A 17279-nucleotide genomic window follows, 5' to 3' on the forward strand; every position below is an offset into this window, starting at 1 on the left:
TTTCATTCCATTCTCTTTTTGCTTGCATGCTTTCTGAGGATAAGTCAGATGTAATGCTTATGTTTGCTTCTCTAAAGGTAAGGTGTTTTTTCCTCTGGCTTCTTTCAAGATTTTTTCTTTCTCTTTGATTTTCTGTAGTTTGAATATGATATACCTAGGTGTAGTTTTTTTTGGCATTTATCCTGCTTTGTGTTCCCTGAGCTTCCTGGATCTGTGATTTGCTATCTGACGTTAATGTGGGGGAAACTCGGTCATTATTGCTTCAAATATTTCTTCCGTTACTTTCTTTCTTCTGGTATTCCCAGTACCTATATGTTACACCTTTTATAGTTGTCCCACAGTTCTAGGGTATTCTATTGCTATTTTTTAAAATCTTTTTTCTCTTTGCTTTTCAGTTTTGGAAATTTCTATTGACCTATCCTCAAGCTTATAGATCCTTTCCTTCAGCTGTCTACAGTCTACATAATGAACATTCATTATAGGCATTCATTTCTGTTACAGTGTTTTTAGTTTCTAGCATTTCTTTTTTATTCTTTCTTAGAATTTCCATCTCTCGGGTTATATCACCCATCTGTTCTTACATGTTGTCTACCTTTCCATTGGAGCCCTTAGTCATAGTTGTTTTAAATTCACGGTCTGATAATTCCAACATCCCCGCCATATCTGGGTCTGGTTCTGATGCTTGCTCTTTCTCTTCAAACTGTTTTTTTGCTTTTTAATATATCTTGTATATTTTTATTTAAAGGTTAACATGATGTCCTGGGTAAAAGGACCTTTGGTAATGTGGTGGTTTGTGGGGCGAGGGAAGAGTTCTGTAGTCCTATGATTAGGTCTCAGTCTTTTACTGAGCCTGTGCCCTTGGCTGTGAACTTCATAAGCACCTCTCGGTTTTTTCTTTTCTTTTCTTTCACTCCCTGAGGTTGTATAGGAGGCTACAGGGGGCTGAAGTTGGGTATTTCTCTTCTCCCAGGTTGGCTTGGCTGTGGTAAAATCCCCATAGGTTACGCTCTGATAAAATAGTTTTGTTTGAGGGCAGATCTTGTTAAGAAGAATAGAATGCTCTGGTGTATTTCATAGCGGCTGCTTTCCCCTTCTCTGTGCCAGATGGCTCCCAGAGGTAAAACTCACAAAAGCGTGTCCCCCACCACCTTGACTGGGCTTCTCCTGGAGTTTATAACTCTCAGACTTGTCCACACTGAGCCTCCAGCCAATTTGTCAACTACAATTTAGCTTTTCCAACCATGGTACTGGTTCTCGCAGAAGTTTCTGCTCTGGTAAGTTATGATTCTTTGTATCCACCTGCCTGTCTCCAATTTTCGGGGCAGTAATTTGCCCTGTGACCTCACTTCTTTGATAAAACTAAAAAGAGTTGTTGATTTTTTTGGCTTATTCAGCTTTTCTTTTCTTCTTCTTTTTTTTTTTTTTTGGTGAGGAAGATTTGCCCTGAGCTAACATCCATTGGCAATCTTCCTGCTTTTTCTTTTGCTTGAGGAAGATTAGCCCTGAGCTAACATCTGTGCCAATCTTCCTCTATTTTGTATGTGGGATACCTCCACAGCATGGCTGACAAATGGAGTAGGTATGCACCCAGGATCCAAACCCATGAACCCAGGCTGCCAAACTGGAGCGCGTGGAAATTAACCACTTAGCCACGGGGCCAGCCCCTTTATTCAGCTTTTTACTTGCTGTTAGGATGGAATGATGATGCTGGACCAGAAACTAGAAGTGTCTGGGATATTATTTTTGAACTCTAAACTTCTGAGACTGCTTAATTCATAAAATTGACGATAAGATTTTAATGGAGAAATTCTGGCCCCAAGATTACTTGAAAATCATAGTTAAATGAATAATAAAGCTTTCATTTATTTAAAGGAAAAATAACTTCATGAAAATAAGTTAGTATCTTTACTGAAAGTAAAATAAGAAAAACAAAAAAGAAGTAATAGCCTAAAACCTAAATCTATTGCCCTAGAATATCCATTTCTTTGCAACGAGGGAAGCTACCTCCCAAGTAAGTGATATAAGCAATATACTTAAAGGTAATTAGACTGATTTCTGCGTGCAGTTGAGAGTTTAGATTTCTTATTTAAATTAACTTGTATACACTGTGGGATTAAATATGATTTGTAGAGAAACTATATGCTGTTTTAAGGGTTTCTTTAGTGTGAACATAGGGTGTGAGTTTGAAAGAAAGAGAGAGAGACAGAGAGATGGAAAAAGAGTATAAGAATATACATCCCCAGGAGAGAAACATGGAAGCTCCTTTTCCTATAAATTTCTATAAAATTACAAAATCAAAAGCGAAAGAAAACGAAGGGGGAAATGCGTTATAGATCTAAGTATGTAAGTCTGTAGCTTCAATACTAGTGCTATAAACACCTCAGTTAGTGCCTGAGCAAGCTGCAGCCCTCCACCTCAGTGGCAATCTTTGCTGATCAGTACGCTTTCCTCTCTTCCACAGGCCCTACTCCTCACAACTGCTCTACAGAAACCGCCCAATAAATAGGGTCCCGAGAACATCCATGTAAGACCTCTGGGCAGAAATTATATTTCAAAGGAGTCCAATCACTTAAACTGGCAGATGTTCAAGTTTAGTTTAGATTCACCTTTATTAAACGAAAAATCAATTAATGAAATTTGCTTTCAAAAGTTTAAAGTTAGCAAGCAGCAAATAAGAAAACAAAATTTTAAAACTTAAGTTACGTTTTGATACTTCATCATATTTTAATCTAATTTTTGTTCTCTATAGGGTCTATACTTCTGGAGGTTGAAATCGCTCTCTCCCTCTCTTAAGTTTAATCATATAGAATATCTAGAAAAAAAATCAAGAAAATCTCAGTAAATATTTGGTGACAATGAGATGCTTTCAAACTGTAGTGACAAAGCAGGTTTTATACAAGTCTTTACAGGACAGCAGCTGTTTTAAAATTTGGGGCCTAATTTTAATAAGAACCTTAGTATTGCCAGAAGTATAATGTTCCTTCTAGCTAACTTAAAGCTAAATGTCAAAAGTAGGTTTTAAATAGAAATCTTTAATCAATGCTGTTTCTAATCCCCCAAATTTAACATAATAACTCATGAAAAACATTACAATATAAGTTTGTTAAGCAATTACCAGTATTAATTTCAACAGATTCACAGAAATATTTCCTCTTTGTCCACATGTTGCTTGTACTAGAGTTGATCATCTGATCTGGAGTATATAGATTAAGCAGTGGCTTTGTCGGCCTGTGTTTTAATATTTATCAAATATATTTCTCATTTTCTCTCCATTTACATTTCTTATTTCACATACCATTTGTAATAAATTTATTCAAAGTTCCTTGTGGAGGACAAGAACTCTTCTTTTCCATCTCTGGTTTTGTTTCCTCTGTTTCTGTCAAGACAGTTTGCTTAGTTTCTTCATGTTCCCTAATATTATTGTCTTTGAGGATCTGAAGAAAACAAGGAAATCTTTTAAAAAATCTACTTTCCATGCAATTTTATGAATGTATGAAACCACCAAATCTCATAATTAAATTCATATCACTACTGTCAACATGGAGAATTACACATACAAAAGAACATTCATGCTCTATATCAGTAGGTATTTGGGGATGTCACAGCAGTGCATTTTTCAGGGCACCTTGACTTAACCTTTTATAACTTGAGTTTCTGCCATTTTCATTTGTGCTTTATGCATACTGAATAAGTGAGCCTATAGCGGGGAGAATAATTAAAAGTGTGCCTTCTCAGTCTAACTCCCAAAGATTATTCAACAAAACATTTGTGGAATGAAATACAACTAAGCTGGAAAGGAGGTAAAATATAATTTTACTTGGACTCATTTCATTTGAAAAATTATATAAGTGACTGAAAAATTAGAAAAACAGATCAAGCTCTCAGAAATTCAAGATTCATGCTTCCACTATTATTTATAGATAACATATTTAGATAGTTCATGGGTGTACTTCAGCCTTCCAGGCTTTTTATGGTAGGTGGTCTAATTATGAAACTGCTGATTTAGAAAAAAAAGACATCTTAAGTTTGTGAGAATATTGTGAGGTTTCTTCCAAGGTAAAAAACAAAACCGAGTTGAGTTAGCCCTGGAAATGAGACCTTCAAATTTGCCTTACTGTCATCATGGGGTGTGTGTGTGTGTGTGTGTGTGTACGTGGGCACACACACGGGACAGCACTTTGAGCGTATTGATAGTAGTTTGAGTGCAGTGGAGAGAGAACGTCACATTGTCACCAGACATGGTAACAAAGGCTAGAGAGCATGGACAGATTAAGGAAGAGAAGAGGAAACATTTAATGACTAGGGAGACAGGCACCACAGCAGCTGATGTAAGCATTATGTAGCTCTTTAACATCAAAGTTCTTTAAACCTGATCATGTCTGTTGGAGTTCTAGCGTAGAGACTTTTTTTTTGAAAGTCTGTCACCATACAAAAGGGCCAAGGTAAAGACACAAAGGTAGATTTTGATTAGGATGGGTGAAAGTTCAGATACAGTAAAACCATATTATTTTAGGTTTTATTATTTCAGAATTTATAATAAATTGACATAGACTAGGATGAAGTCTTTACAGAGTAATCAAGTAATTAAAATCAATGGTAAATATTTTAAATATTTAAAAGGACTTTTGGGCCCTTACGAACTGTAGAAACCTCTATTTTAAAAAATAAACAATTTATAATTCTAATTATGAGCAATTATTATTTAGTAAAACTAGACCAACAAGAGGTCTAACTTACTCTGTACACTTGCAAAAATAAAAATTCGAGTCTCTTCAAATATACAGCACAACATTTTAATTAATTCAGATTTGTCTTTACCTCTTGTAGTCTAAATTACTGAGTTTTTCCTGGACATGGCAAGAAATAATAAACCATATTCCCATTATTCTGAAAATGTGCCCTCTTACCTCTAAAATAATTTGTAGGCACCCTGTTCCATCTTTTCCTTCCTTTTGCTCATTTCTTAGGACCTTTTTAAAACTACCTATTTTAAATGATCACTTCTCATTTTTTAACCAGGCATGTAAAAGAAACCTAATAAGTAAACTTTATAAATAAATTTTAAGATAAGGTTGATTTTTATGTCATATATTACAATATAGTTTTAAGTTTTTACCTGAGGAGTTGTAGATGATTGGACATTTTTATCCTCCAAATGTTCATCTTTTGACTCTGTGGTGTACATGCTAATAATTAAAAGAAAATAATTTGAAAGAAAAAACAAAACTATAAATCCATCTGAAAACAAACATGGTTAATTAAGTGGGATTAATTTTTTAATGATTTTTTTTATCATAAAGTTGTATCACAGTCAAGTCAGATATCTTTATACTTAAAACAGCTCCAAATATTCATTTTAAAGTTATTAACCAAAGTGATGTGCCTAAGTTTTGAAAACCATTATCACACAGAAATTTAACACTTCTCAATGATTCATAATGCTGGGCCATATCTTAAAAGCATATATCAGAAAACTCAGTTCTTTATTTCATGCACTGAACTAGTATGTTTGAGATAATTTCCATCATTGATTTGCTCTATCTTTAGTCACACTCCTGCATAATAGACTCCAAGAAAATTTAAAATGGAATACAATCAACCACATTAATACCTATATCTATAAGTTACTGATACATGCTGTCTTTATACGTGGTCCATTTGAAAGGTCTGTAGGTCCAACATTTAAACAAAATAAAATAGGTTTTATTATTAATAAGAATGAACTGGAAAAAAGAAAGAATGAACTATAGAAACACATCGAGAGAAGAATTAGGTCTGGAAACTTTTATTTTAAAATACCTGTTGTTTCTACTTTCTCTGTGATCTTTGTTGCCTTTGAGTGTTGGGAGAGTATCTTTGCCTTAAAAATATCTTTCAATTCTTGAGTTACTGTTGAGGACAAAATTAAAGATTTCCAGTTTTAATTTTTAGGTACTTGATAAGACCAAACCTCCTAGTGTTTCAAGTATCTATATTTTTTAAAAAAGGCAAGCAATTTTAATAATGAAAAGGAACATTAACATTGGAGTACTTACCATATGCTAAGTGCTCTACATATATTGTCTCACTTTAATGAAGTAAAATATTAGTGTGTAAAATCCTATAAGGGATCCTAACTGAATTTATGACATTAAAACAGAAAATAACATTTATTTAAAAAATTTGATTAAAAAATTAGATCTCTAATTTCCTTTAAAGTAAAATTCCATTTTAGTTAAAGGGAGTATCAAAATTATGTCCTTGTTGTAAGAATGACTACCTGGCATTGGCTGTTAGAACAGAAGCGAAGTGACATTAAGCTCCATGAACAATGAGGTGGCGGTGTCACCTCAGCTGCGCCAAATTCTGAAGGGATGGGCTGAGAGTTAGCACCACTACAAACTGTGAGCTGCAGTGCACAGGAGTCATGAGGTCAGGGCACAAGGTGCATCCACTCAATACTTTTTGAATGCCTACTCTCCTGGGTTCTGAAGGTAAAGCAGCAAAACAAAACCAAACAAGTAGAGGTTCTGCTCTCACGGAGTTTATATTCTTGTTGGGGGTAAGGGGAAGACAAAAACCAATATTTTCAGATTGTGATTAAGTACTGAAGAAAATAAACAGGATGATGTTACAATGACCAAGGTGACATTTGAATGAGGAGAAACTGTGAGTCACAACTAGGCAGATGGACCAGGAGCAGGCAGACATGACACCAAGAATCATAAAAGTAGCGACATCAGTGCACCAGGCAGCATATTTTAGGATCTGCAATGATGTCACAGTTAGAGGACTTGGAATCCAGGCAAGCAGACCACGCATCAGAGCTCCAAAACCTAGATGAGGAGTATGAATAATAAATGGACAGGTGAGCAGCTGTAGGGAAGCTTGATACTGTGTCAAGCAGTATTTGTGCCTGGCAATTACTCAGAACTCTCTTTACAAATCTGCCAAGAGGGGAATTGGTAGGTGGTATGCACAGTAACTAAAAGCAAGGACTTTGGAGGTGAGATAGAAATTTAACTCTCCCTTTTATCTTGTAATAACTGTGGGAAGTTATCGCCCTGGGCTTCAATCTCCTTATCTGTAAAATAATGATATAATATTACTTACTTTATTGGTTATTGTGAGGGTTAAATGATATAATAACAGCTGACTCAAGATGGACTACATTAAGCACTTAACATGAATCATCTCATTTGATTCTCATAATAACTCTGAGTTATTTACTATTATTATCCTTATTTTACAGATGTTGAAACGGAAACCCATGAAGGTTAAGTAATTTTCCCAAAGACACACAGCTAGCAAGTGGCATTGCTGGAATGTGAACCAAGTACTCTTTAATGTTATTCAAATCCTTGTTAACCTTGGTATTGTTGGCCTTTATCCTTTTAGTTATTCTGATGATACTGCATTGAGGATTTAAGTTGCATATTTCTGATGACTAATATATTTTCATATATTTATTGGCCACTTGAATACCTTCTTCAATAAAGTGTCTGTTCAAATCTCTTGCCCTTTTTTTTTAAAGATTTTATTTATTTATTTATTTTCCCCCCAAAGCCCCAGTAGATAGTTGTATGTCATAGTTGCACATCCTTCTAGTTGCTGTATGTGGGACACGGCCTCAGCATGGCCGAAGAAGCGGTGCTTCAGTGCGCGCCCGGGATCTGAACCCGGGCCGCCAGCAGCGGAACGCACGCACCCAACCGCTAAGCCACAGGGCCAGCCCTCTTGCCCATTTTTAAAAATGTACTGGCTGTCTTTTTCTTATTGATTTGCTGGTGTTCTTTATGTATTCAAGAAATGAATCCTTCATTGGATAAATAAATAGCCAATATAGTCTTCCACTCTGTGGCTTGTCTTTTCACTCTGATGATGTCTTTGAATGAACAGAAGTTTTTATTTTAATGTAGTCAAATGTATCCTTTCCTTCCTTTATGGTTAGAGCTTTTATTGTTTTAGAAAAATTTGCTAACCCTGAGATCATAAAGATATTCTCCTATATATTCTTTTAGAAGCATTAGTGTTTCACCTTTCACACTTAGGCCTCTGATCCATTTGGAATTGATTTTTATGCACAGTGTGAGGAAGAGATAAAAATTCACTTTTTCCCACTTTGATATCTAATTGACTCAGCACCATTCACCAAAAAGATCATTCTTTACCCATTGCACTGCAGTGTCACGTTTGTTGTAAATCAGGTGAGCACATTTATGTGAATTTATTTTTTGATTCTACTCTGCACAACTGAACTATTTTTCTGTCCTTACACCAACACTACACTTGTGTTTCTGTAATAGGTATTAAGATCTGGTGTTGTAAATTCTCCAGTTTTGTTCTTATTCAGAGTTGGATTGACTCTTTGGCTCTTTGTATTTTCCACATAAATTTTAGAATCAAGCTGTCAATTCTCACACACACACACACACACACACACACACACACACACATCCCTGCTGGAATTTTGACTGAAATTGCACTGAATCTACACATAAATTTGGGGAGAACTGACTTAACTGTCTTAACAGTATTGAGTCTTCCAATCCTGAAACATTGTCTATCTCTCCATTTATTCAGATTTTCTTTATTTTAATAATGTTTTGTAGTTTTCAGTGCAGAGGTCTTGCACATCTTTCTGTTAGGCTCATTTCTAGGTAGGCTTATTCTAGGTACTGATGTTTCTGTAGATGTTACCAAAATAGTATCACTGAAAAAATTCATTATTTGTTTTTTGCTGGTATACATAAATACAAGTAATTTTTGTTTATTTTCTTTGTACTCAGGCCTTGATAAATTCACTTTATTTGAAGAGTCTGTTTCTATTTTCAATTTTCTATCTTGGCTTGTGGTCACACAGTATTCTCTATTAACTAGCATGGACATTAATTTTTATTAATTATTTTATTAATTAACACAAAATTTGACATTGTGTATAAACAATTATACAGTCTCCAGATGATAGCTTCCTCCAGAGAGAACTATGTGGAGTAGGGAGAGTGCTAATTACTTTAGGTGAATCAGAGACTGAGCTCAACTGGGACAGCTTTGTAACACCCAGTTTTACCTCAATTTGTCCTGGTTCCTAGGGAATAGTTCTCCAGGGATTTTGCCTTAGATGATGTCCCCAATAAATTATGGTAGCTTCACTCATTTTTCCAGATCAGGGATACCTCAGCATTTCCCCTTGGCTCACTCCTATTGTCCGTGCTTTCCTGTCGTGGAATAACTGAATTAATCTTTCCAAGGTCACATAGCTATAAAAAAGGAGTGGGGGCCAAAATCAGGCAGGGTGGCTCCAGAGCCCACGCTCTTAAAACTGCAGTGCCTATAATACATCAGAGACAGTGCCAGACGCAGACCAAAGCTCTCACAGGGTTTAGATGCTCACATTTAGAAAACAGCTATAAAAACTTAAATCTATTTTTAAAAAAAGAGAGAAGAAAATCCATCAAACATCTATCTCACTTTTTGGCTCCTCTATTTCAGAAAAGGAACTATTAAAAATAAAGGCCTTAGGGAGTGATGTCAGCATCATGGTGGAGTGAGCTTTCCCCCTTAGACTCTCCCCTCCTAAGATACAAAAAGAACATTCATATACCAACAGATGACATTCACACAACACAAAAGACGTCTGAGAGACCTATAGAGCCACACGTCTGAAGGTGGAGGCATTGGAACCCCTGGAGGAAGTGGAAGGAGGTAAGGAGAACTTCTCTCCTTCCCCAACGACAGCGACCCTGGTACCAGGTCTGCATGGCTCTCAGGGAGGGGGAGGGGTGGCCCTGCAAGGGAAAACTGTCGCTCTCCAAGTTCTCTCACAGCCTTTGAGAAATTCCCATATGGAGGGGACTGAACTGTTGCAGGGGTGCCTTCATCAAGCTAGCACCCCAGGAGAGAGAGAGCGAGGGAAGAATGAGAAGACCCCGGGATCAGGTGGGTGAAAGAAAGTGCCCGTCTCCCCGCCCAGTGCCCCTCTACCCGCCCAGACCAGTACAGCCGGTCAGCCAGGGCGTCCGTGGATCAGGGAGGGCTCAGAATACACAGCCCTTGACCTCCACCCAGTGGAGGCAGGTGGAAGCAGCAACCACATATTTTCAGGATGAGGAAAAATAAGCCCATACCCTCAAGCCGTATGCAAAAATATATTAAATCTCCAGACCAGAAGGAAAATGACAAGCACTCAGAAATCAATCCTGAAGGCACAGAAATTTATAACCTAAATGACAGAGAATTCAAAATAGCTATCATAAAAAAGCTTAACGAATTACAAGAACATACAGATAGACAGTTCAATGAAATCAGGAACTTCTTCACTCAAGAGATTGAAACTATAGAGAAAAACCAATCAGAAATGTTGGAGATGAAAAACACAATGGAGGAGATAAAGAAAAATCTGGAATCTTTAAAGAACAGAGCTGACAACGTGGAGGAAAGAATTAGCAATATTGAGGATAGGAATGCAGAAATGCTCCAGCTGGAGGAGCATAGAGAACTAACACTAAAGAGAAATGAAGAAATTCTCCAAGAAATATCTGACTCAATTAGGGAATGTAACATAAGGATTATAGGTATTACAGAGGGAGAAGAGAGGGAAAAAAGAGCAGCGAGCTTGTTCAAAGAAATAATAGCTGAGAACTGCCCAAATCTGAGGAAGGAGCTGGAAATACAAGTGAATGAAATAAATAGATCTCCTAAATATATCAACATGAAAAGACCCTCTCCAAGGCATATAGTAATAAAGATGGCAAAAGTCAATGGTAAAGAAAAACTATTAAGGGCGGCAAGACAAAAAATATATATATATATATAACGTACAAAGGAATTCCTATTAGGCTCTCAGCCAATTTCTTGGCAGAAACTTCACAGGCTAGGAGAGAGTAGAATGATATAGTCAAAATTCTGAAAAACAAAAAATTTCAGCCAAGAATACTCTATCCAGTGAAAATGTCCTTCAGATATGATGGAAAAACAATAACTATCCCAGATAAACAAAAGCTAAGGGAGTTCATTGCCACAAGACCCCCACTACAAGAAATGCTCAAGAAGACCCTCGTGCCTAAAAAAAAAAAAAAAAAAGACAAAGGGGATACAAAACTTTGAGCAAGAAGAAGAATAAATAAACAAAATCAGAAAAATTGCAGCTCTCTATCAGAATAGGTTAGCAAACAATTATAACATCAAAGACTAAGGGAAAGAAAACACCAAAAATAAATATAACCTCATCACTTTAACCACAAACTCACAACACGAGATGGAATAAGTTGTAACAATAATAACTTAGAAGGGGAAGAGGAAAGGGATGGAATCAACTTAGTCTAAGGAAATAAGAGGCCATCAGAAAATGGACTATCTCGGGGCGGGCCCTGTGGTGTAGTGGTTAAGTGCGCACACTCCGCTGCTGGCGGCCTGGGTTTGGATCCTGGGCGTGCACCAATGCACCGCTTATCAGGCCATGCTGTGGCAGCATCCCATATAAAGTAGAGGAAGATGGGCACAGATGTTAGCCCAGGGCCAGTCTTCCTCAGCAAAAAGAGGAGGATTGGCATGGATGTTAGCTCAGGGCTAATCTTCTTCTTCTTCAAAAAAAAAGGACTATCTCATCTATGAGATTTTTTATACAAACCTCACGGTAACCACTAAACAAATAATCAGAATAGAGACACATACAATAAATAAAGAGAAAACAAAGAAAACTATCATAGAAGACTACCAAACTGAATTGGTAGTCTGAAACACATGGGACAAGAAACAAAGGAAATGCAAAAGAACCAGAAAATGAGTGAAAAAATAGCAACATTAAGCCCTCATATATCAATAATCACTCTAAATGTAAATGGATTGAATTCTACAATCAAAAGACACAGAGTGGTGGGATGGATTAAAAAACAAGATCCAATAATATGCTGCCTCCAGGAAACACATCTCAGCTCTAAAGACAAACACAGGCTCAGAGTGAAAGGATGGAAGACAATACTCCAAGCTAATGGCAAACAAAAGAAAGCAGGTGTTGCCATACTTATATCAGACAAAGCAGACTTCAAGATAAAACAAGTAATGAGAGACAAAGGGGGTAATATATAGTGATAAAAGGGACACTCCACCAAGAAGACTTATCACTTATAAATATCACTTATATCACTTATAAATCACTTATCACTTATAAATATATATGTACCCAACACAGGAGCACCAAAGTACATAAAGCAACTATTAACAAATCTAAAAGGAGATATTAACAACAACACAATAACAGTAGGGGATCTTAACACCCCACTTACATCAATGGATAGATCATCTAGACAGAAAGTCAATAAGGAAATAGTGGACTTAAATGAAAAACTAAACGAGATGGACTTAATAGATACATAGAGAGCACTCCAGCGAAACACAGCAGATTACACATTCTTCTCAAGCGCACATGGAACATTCTCAAGGACAGATCATATGTTGGGAAACAAGGCAAGCCTCTGTAAATTTAAGAGGACTGAAATAATATCAAGCATCTTTTCTGACCACAATGCTATGAAACTAGAAATCAACTACAAGAAATAACTGGGAAAGTGACAAAGATCTGGAGACTAAACAACATGCTACTGAACAACCAATGGATCATTGAAGAAATTAAAGGAGAAATCAAAAAATATCTGGAGACAAATGAAAATGAAAACACACCACACCAACTCATATGGGATGCAGCAAAAGCAGTCCTGAGAAGGGAACTCATAGCAATACAGGCCCACATCAACAAACAAGAAAAATCCCAAATAAGCAACCTTAAGCTATACCTGAGAGAATTAGAAAAAGAAGAACAAACAAAGCCCAAAGTCAGCGGAAGGAGGGAAATAATAAAAATTAGAGCTGAAATAAATAAAATAGAAAAAAAAAAAAACAAAAAAAACACCAGTAGAAAGGATCAATGAAACTAAGAGCTGGTTCTTTGAGAAGAGAAACAAAATTGACACAACCTTTGCCAGACTCACTAAGAAAAAAGAGAGAAGGCTCAAATAAATAACATTTGAAGTGAAAGAGGAGAAATTACAATGGGTACCACAGAAATACAAAGGATCATAGAGAATACTAGGAAAAACTATATGCCAACAAATTGGACAATCTAGAAGAAATATATAAATTCTTAGAGTGATACAACCTCCCAAAACTAGATCAAGAAGAAATAGAGAATCTGAATAGACCAATCACAAGTAAAGAGATTGAAACAGTAATCAAAAACCTCCTAAAAAATAAAAGTCCAGGACCAGATGGCTTCTCTGGAGAATTCTACTAAACATACAAAGAAGATTTAATATCTATCCTTCTCAAACTATTCCAAAAAATTGAAGAAGACAGAATACTTCCTGACACATTTTATGAGGCCAACATCACCCTGATCCCAAAGACAGACAAGGACAACACAAAGAAGGAAAATTACAGACCAATATCCCTGATGAACATAGACGCAAAAATCCTCAAAAAATATTGGCAAGCTGAATACAGCAATACATTAAAAGGATCATACACCATAATCAAGTGGGATTTATACAAGGGACACAGGGATGGTTCAATATCCACAAATCAATCAATGTGATACACCACATTAACAAAATGAGGAATAAAAATCACATGATCATCTCAATAGACACAGAGAAAGCATTTGACAAGATCCAACATCCATTTATGATAAAAACTCTCAAGAAAATGGGTAAAGAAGGAAAGTACTTCAACATAATAAAGGCCATATATGACAAACCCACAGCCAACATCATACTCAAAGGGGAAAAACTGAAAGCCATCCCTCTGAGAACAGGAACAAGACAAGGGTGCCCACTCTCACCACTCTCACTCAACATAGTACTGGAGGTCTTGGCCATAGCAATTAGGCAAGAAAAAGGAATAAAAGGAATCCAAATAGGCAATGAAGAAGTGAAACTCTCACTGTTTGCAGATGACATGATTCTATATATAGAAAACCCTAAAGAACCCATTGGAAAACTATTAGAAACAATCAACAACTACATCAAAGTTGCAGGGTACAAAATCAACTTACAAAAATCAGTTCTATTTCTATACACTAATAACAAACTAACAGAAAGAGAATTGAAGAATACAATCCCATTTGTATTCTTCAACAAAAAGAATAAAGTATCTAGGAATTAATTTAACTAAGGAGGTGAAAGACCTATTCAATGAAAAGTATAAGACATTATTGAAAGAAATTGATGATGACATAAAGAAATGGAAAGATATCTGATGCACACGCAGGAAGAATCAACATAGTTAAAATGTCCATATTAACCTAAAGCAATCTACAGATTCAATGCAATTCCAATTAGAATGGAACAGAATTGGCAGTACACTCTTTGACATCGGTCTTAGAAGGATCTTTTAGAACACGATGTCTACTCAGGCAAGGGCCTGAGGGAAATAAAAGAAAAAATAAACAAATGGGACTACATCAGACTGAAGAGCTTCTGCAAGGCAAAGGAAACCAGGAATAAAATGAAAAGAGAATCCACCAACTGGGAGAAAATAATTCCAAATCATATATCTGACAAGGGATTACTCTCCAAAATATATAAAGAATTCATACAGCTCAACAACAAAATAACCCAATCAAAAAATGGGCAGAGGATACGAACGGACATTTTTCCAAAGAAGATATACAGATGGCCAATAGGTACTTGAAAAGATGTTCAACATCACTAATCATTAGGGAAATGCAAATCAGAACTACAACAAGATATCACCTTACACCTGTTAGCATGGCAATAATCACCAACACAAAAAATAACAAATGTTGGAGAGGATGTGGAGAAAAGGGAACTCTCATACACTGCTGGTGGGAATGCAAACTAGTGCAGCCACTATAGAAAACAGTATGCAAGTTTCTCAAAAAATTAAAAATAGAAATACCACATGACCCAGCTATCCCACTACTGGCTATTTATCCAAAGAACTTGAAATCAACAATTCAAAGAGACTTACGCACCCCTATGTTCATTGCAGCAATATTCACAATAGTCAAGATGTGGAAGCAACCCAAGTGTCCATTACCTGATGAATGGATAAAGAAAATGTGGTATATATATATATGTATATACATATATATAAGAGAATACTACTCAGCTTTAAAAAAAGACAAAATTGTCCCCTTTGCAACAACATGGATGGACTTTGAGGGTATTATGTTAAGTGAAATAAGCCAGACAGAGAAAGACAAACACCGCATGATTTCACTCATATGTGGAAGATACACAAACACATGGACAAAGAGAACAGATTAGTGGTTACCAGAGGGGAAGGGGGCATAAAGGGTAAAGCAGCACATATATATGCTGACTAACAAATAATAATGTACAACTGAAATTTCACGTTATAAACTATTATGACTGCAATAAAATATTAAAAAGAATAAGGGCCTTAGGAAAAACTTGAAAATAGAGTATAAATAATGAATAAGTCATAGAAGCCTAAAATTATTTAGAAATAGCTCATTGGAAATCAATTATAAAGGTGTTAAGAATTCTGGCCATCATTTCAGAGCCTCCAATCCAACCCCTTTCACTGAGCACTCTGGAACTTCTGCTCAACAATTACAAACTCTCAACCTATTCTCAGAGCATTTTCTAAATTCTGCTTCCTATCTGATACCACTTTTTCCCCGATAGTCCTCTTACATAATAGCTGTTGATTCGCTTACATTCCTTCTGACATCCCACTGCTGTTTCTAAACATTAGTTTTTAAAATTTTGCTTCTTTGGGGGCCGGCCTGGTGGCATAGTGGTTAAGTGTGCATGCTCCGCTTTGGCGGCCCGGGGTTCACAGGTTCGGATTCCGGGCACGAACTGACGCACCGCTTGTCAAGCCATGCTGCGGCAGTGTCCCATATAAAGTGGAGGAAGATGGGCACAGATGTTAGCCCAGGGCCAATCTTCTTCAGCAAAAAGAGAAGGATTGGCATCAGACGTTAGCTCAGGGCTGATCCTCCTCTCACACACACAAAAAAATTTGCTTCTTTGAAGTTTGTATAATTTGACAACATCATCTTCTCCCTCTTCTAGTCATTGTTATTTACTGACCTCATCTTGGTCCCTGTCCACCTAAGACACGAGCGCCTGACCCCAAAATTTGTAATCCTTGTGAGTCTTAACTATACATGTGGATAATTCATCTACTACCTTGGTTTGTCAATTCTTTACTTCCCTTCCATAAAGGAAAGGCCATGCTGGATCTTTCCATCACCTGACATGTTTTATTATCAATAATCATGAATTGAAGCATCCACCTCTCTGAATATTACGTCATCTTATTTCAGTTTGCTTGTTCAATTACATTCACTTCACCTCCTCCAATTATTCTTCAACCTTGTCAGGATGTGCAGTGCAGTGAGACCTTTAGCCCTTTCCCATCATCACTTCCTTTTGTATTCAATATCTGTGATCCATCATCCCCAAACATCACCAGTATCCTAAACTCACTTGAAATATGTTTATTGTTGTTTTGTTGTTGCACCTTTCTAGAAAAACCTCAACTCTGCACCAACTGTATATTAGAGTAAACTGGCATCACTATAAATTCGTAACTAACAGCCTTGAGTGGGCTTTTAAAATGTACCAATCCTAACATACACATTCTCTGTCAACTCACTTTCCCTCATGACTATTCCAAACCTTTTCCACTTTTCTCAAAGATCCTCCACATATTCCCCTTCATTCTCAGTAGATAACCTTACCTCCAATTTCCATCTACAAACCTCTCTTCCTCTCTTTCTTTTCTCTTCTTATATTAAAGGAAGTATCCTTCCTCCTATCTAAGGCAATCAGACCACTTGTATTTCAGATTATATTACTTCCTGTATTCTCAAGAATTTCATACTATCAATGATCCTCCTCTGCTTGTATCAACTATCCCTCCTCTCCCACTTTCTTTCAACTAGATCCTTCCCAATGACTTTTAAATGAGTTCATCTTAATAAAGGTTTCCCAGAAACCCACAACTCCATTCAGTTACTGCCCCATCTGTCCTCTTCCCTTTACCAATAAACTTTTTGGAGAGGTGCTGATTCTCACCAGTCTCTTTTTCCCCATGAATCACTCATTCCCAATGTTCTCCAGTTGAGGTTCTACTCCTTTCACTCCCCAAAATAAATCTAGCTAAGGTCATAAATAATCTACAAGTGACTACATGACGTGATGAAACATTCTAATTTTGGCTCTTGTTAAACCACTCTCTCATTTCCCCTCTTTTTTCTTATTCCTTCCCTGTCTCCTTTCTAGGATCATCCTTCTCTACTCAACTGC

The 17279-nt window shown here is 36.6% G+C and overlaps 1 protein-coding gene across 3 annotated transcripts in view; it reads right to left on the reverse strand.

The window, feature by feature from the left end:
- Nucleotides 1–17279, reverse strand: part of SLC9B1 (solute carrier family 9 member B1) — a 67074-nt gene that overhangs the window by 38681 nt on the left and 11114 nt on the right. For 2 of the 3 annotated variants that reach the window (XM_014787918.2, XM_087434656.1), the window contains 3 exons: nt 5800–5889; nt 5117–5186; nt 3296–3434 (listed from right to left, as the gene is read on the reverse strand). In XM_014787918.2, coding sequence (XP_014643404.1) covers nt 3296–3434; nt 5117–5185 — 208 coding nt within the window. In that variant the 5' untranslated portion in view covers nt 5186; nt 5800–5889. Of the gene's footprint in view, nt 1–3295; nt 3435–5116; nt 5189–5799; nt 5890–17279 lie in introns of those variants that run through there. The other variant, XM_087434657.1, reaches the window with a different exon arrangement.

The sequence above is a fragment of the Ceratotherium simum genome, chromosome 8 (assembly GCF_057802395.1).
Source record: "Ceratotherium simum simum isolate JZ-2026a chromosome 8, ASM5780239v1, whole genome shotgun sequence".
In the NCBI taxonomy this organism is placed as follows: domain Eukaryota; kingdom Metazoa; phylum Chordata; class Mammalia; order Perissodactyla; family Rhinocerotidae; genus Ceratotherium; species Ceratotherium simum.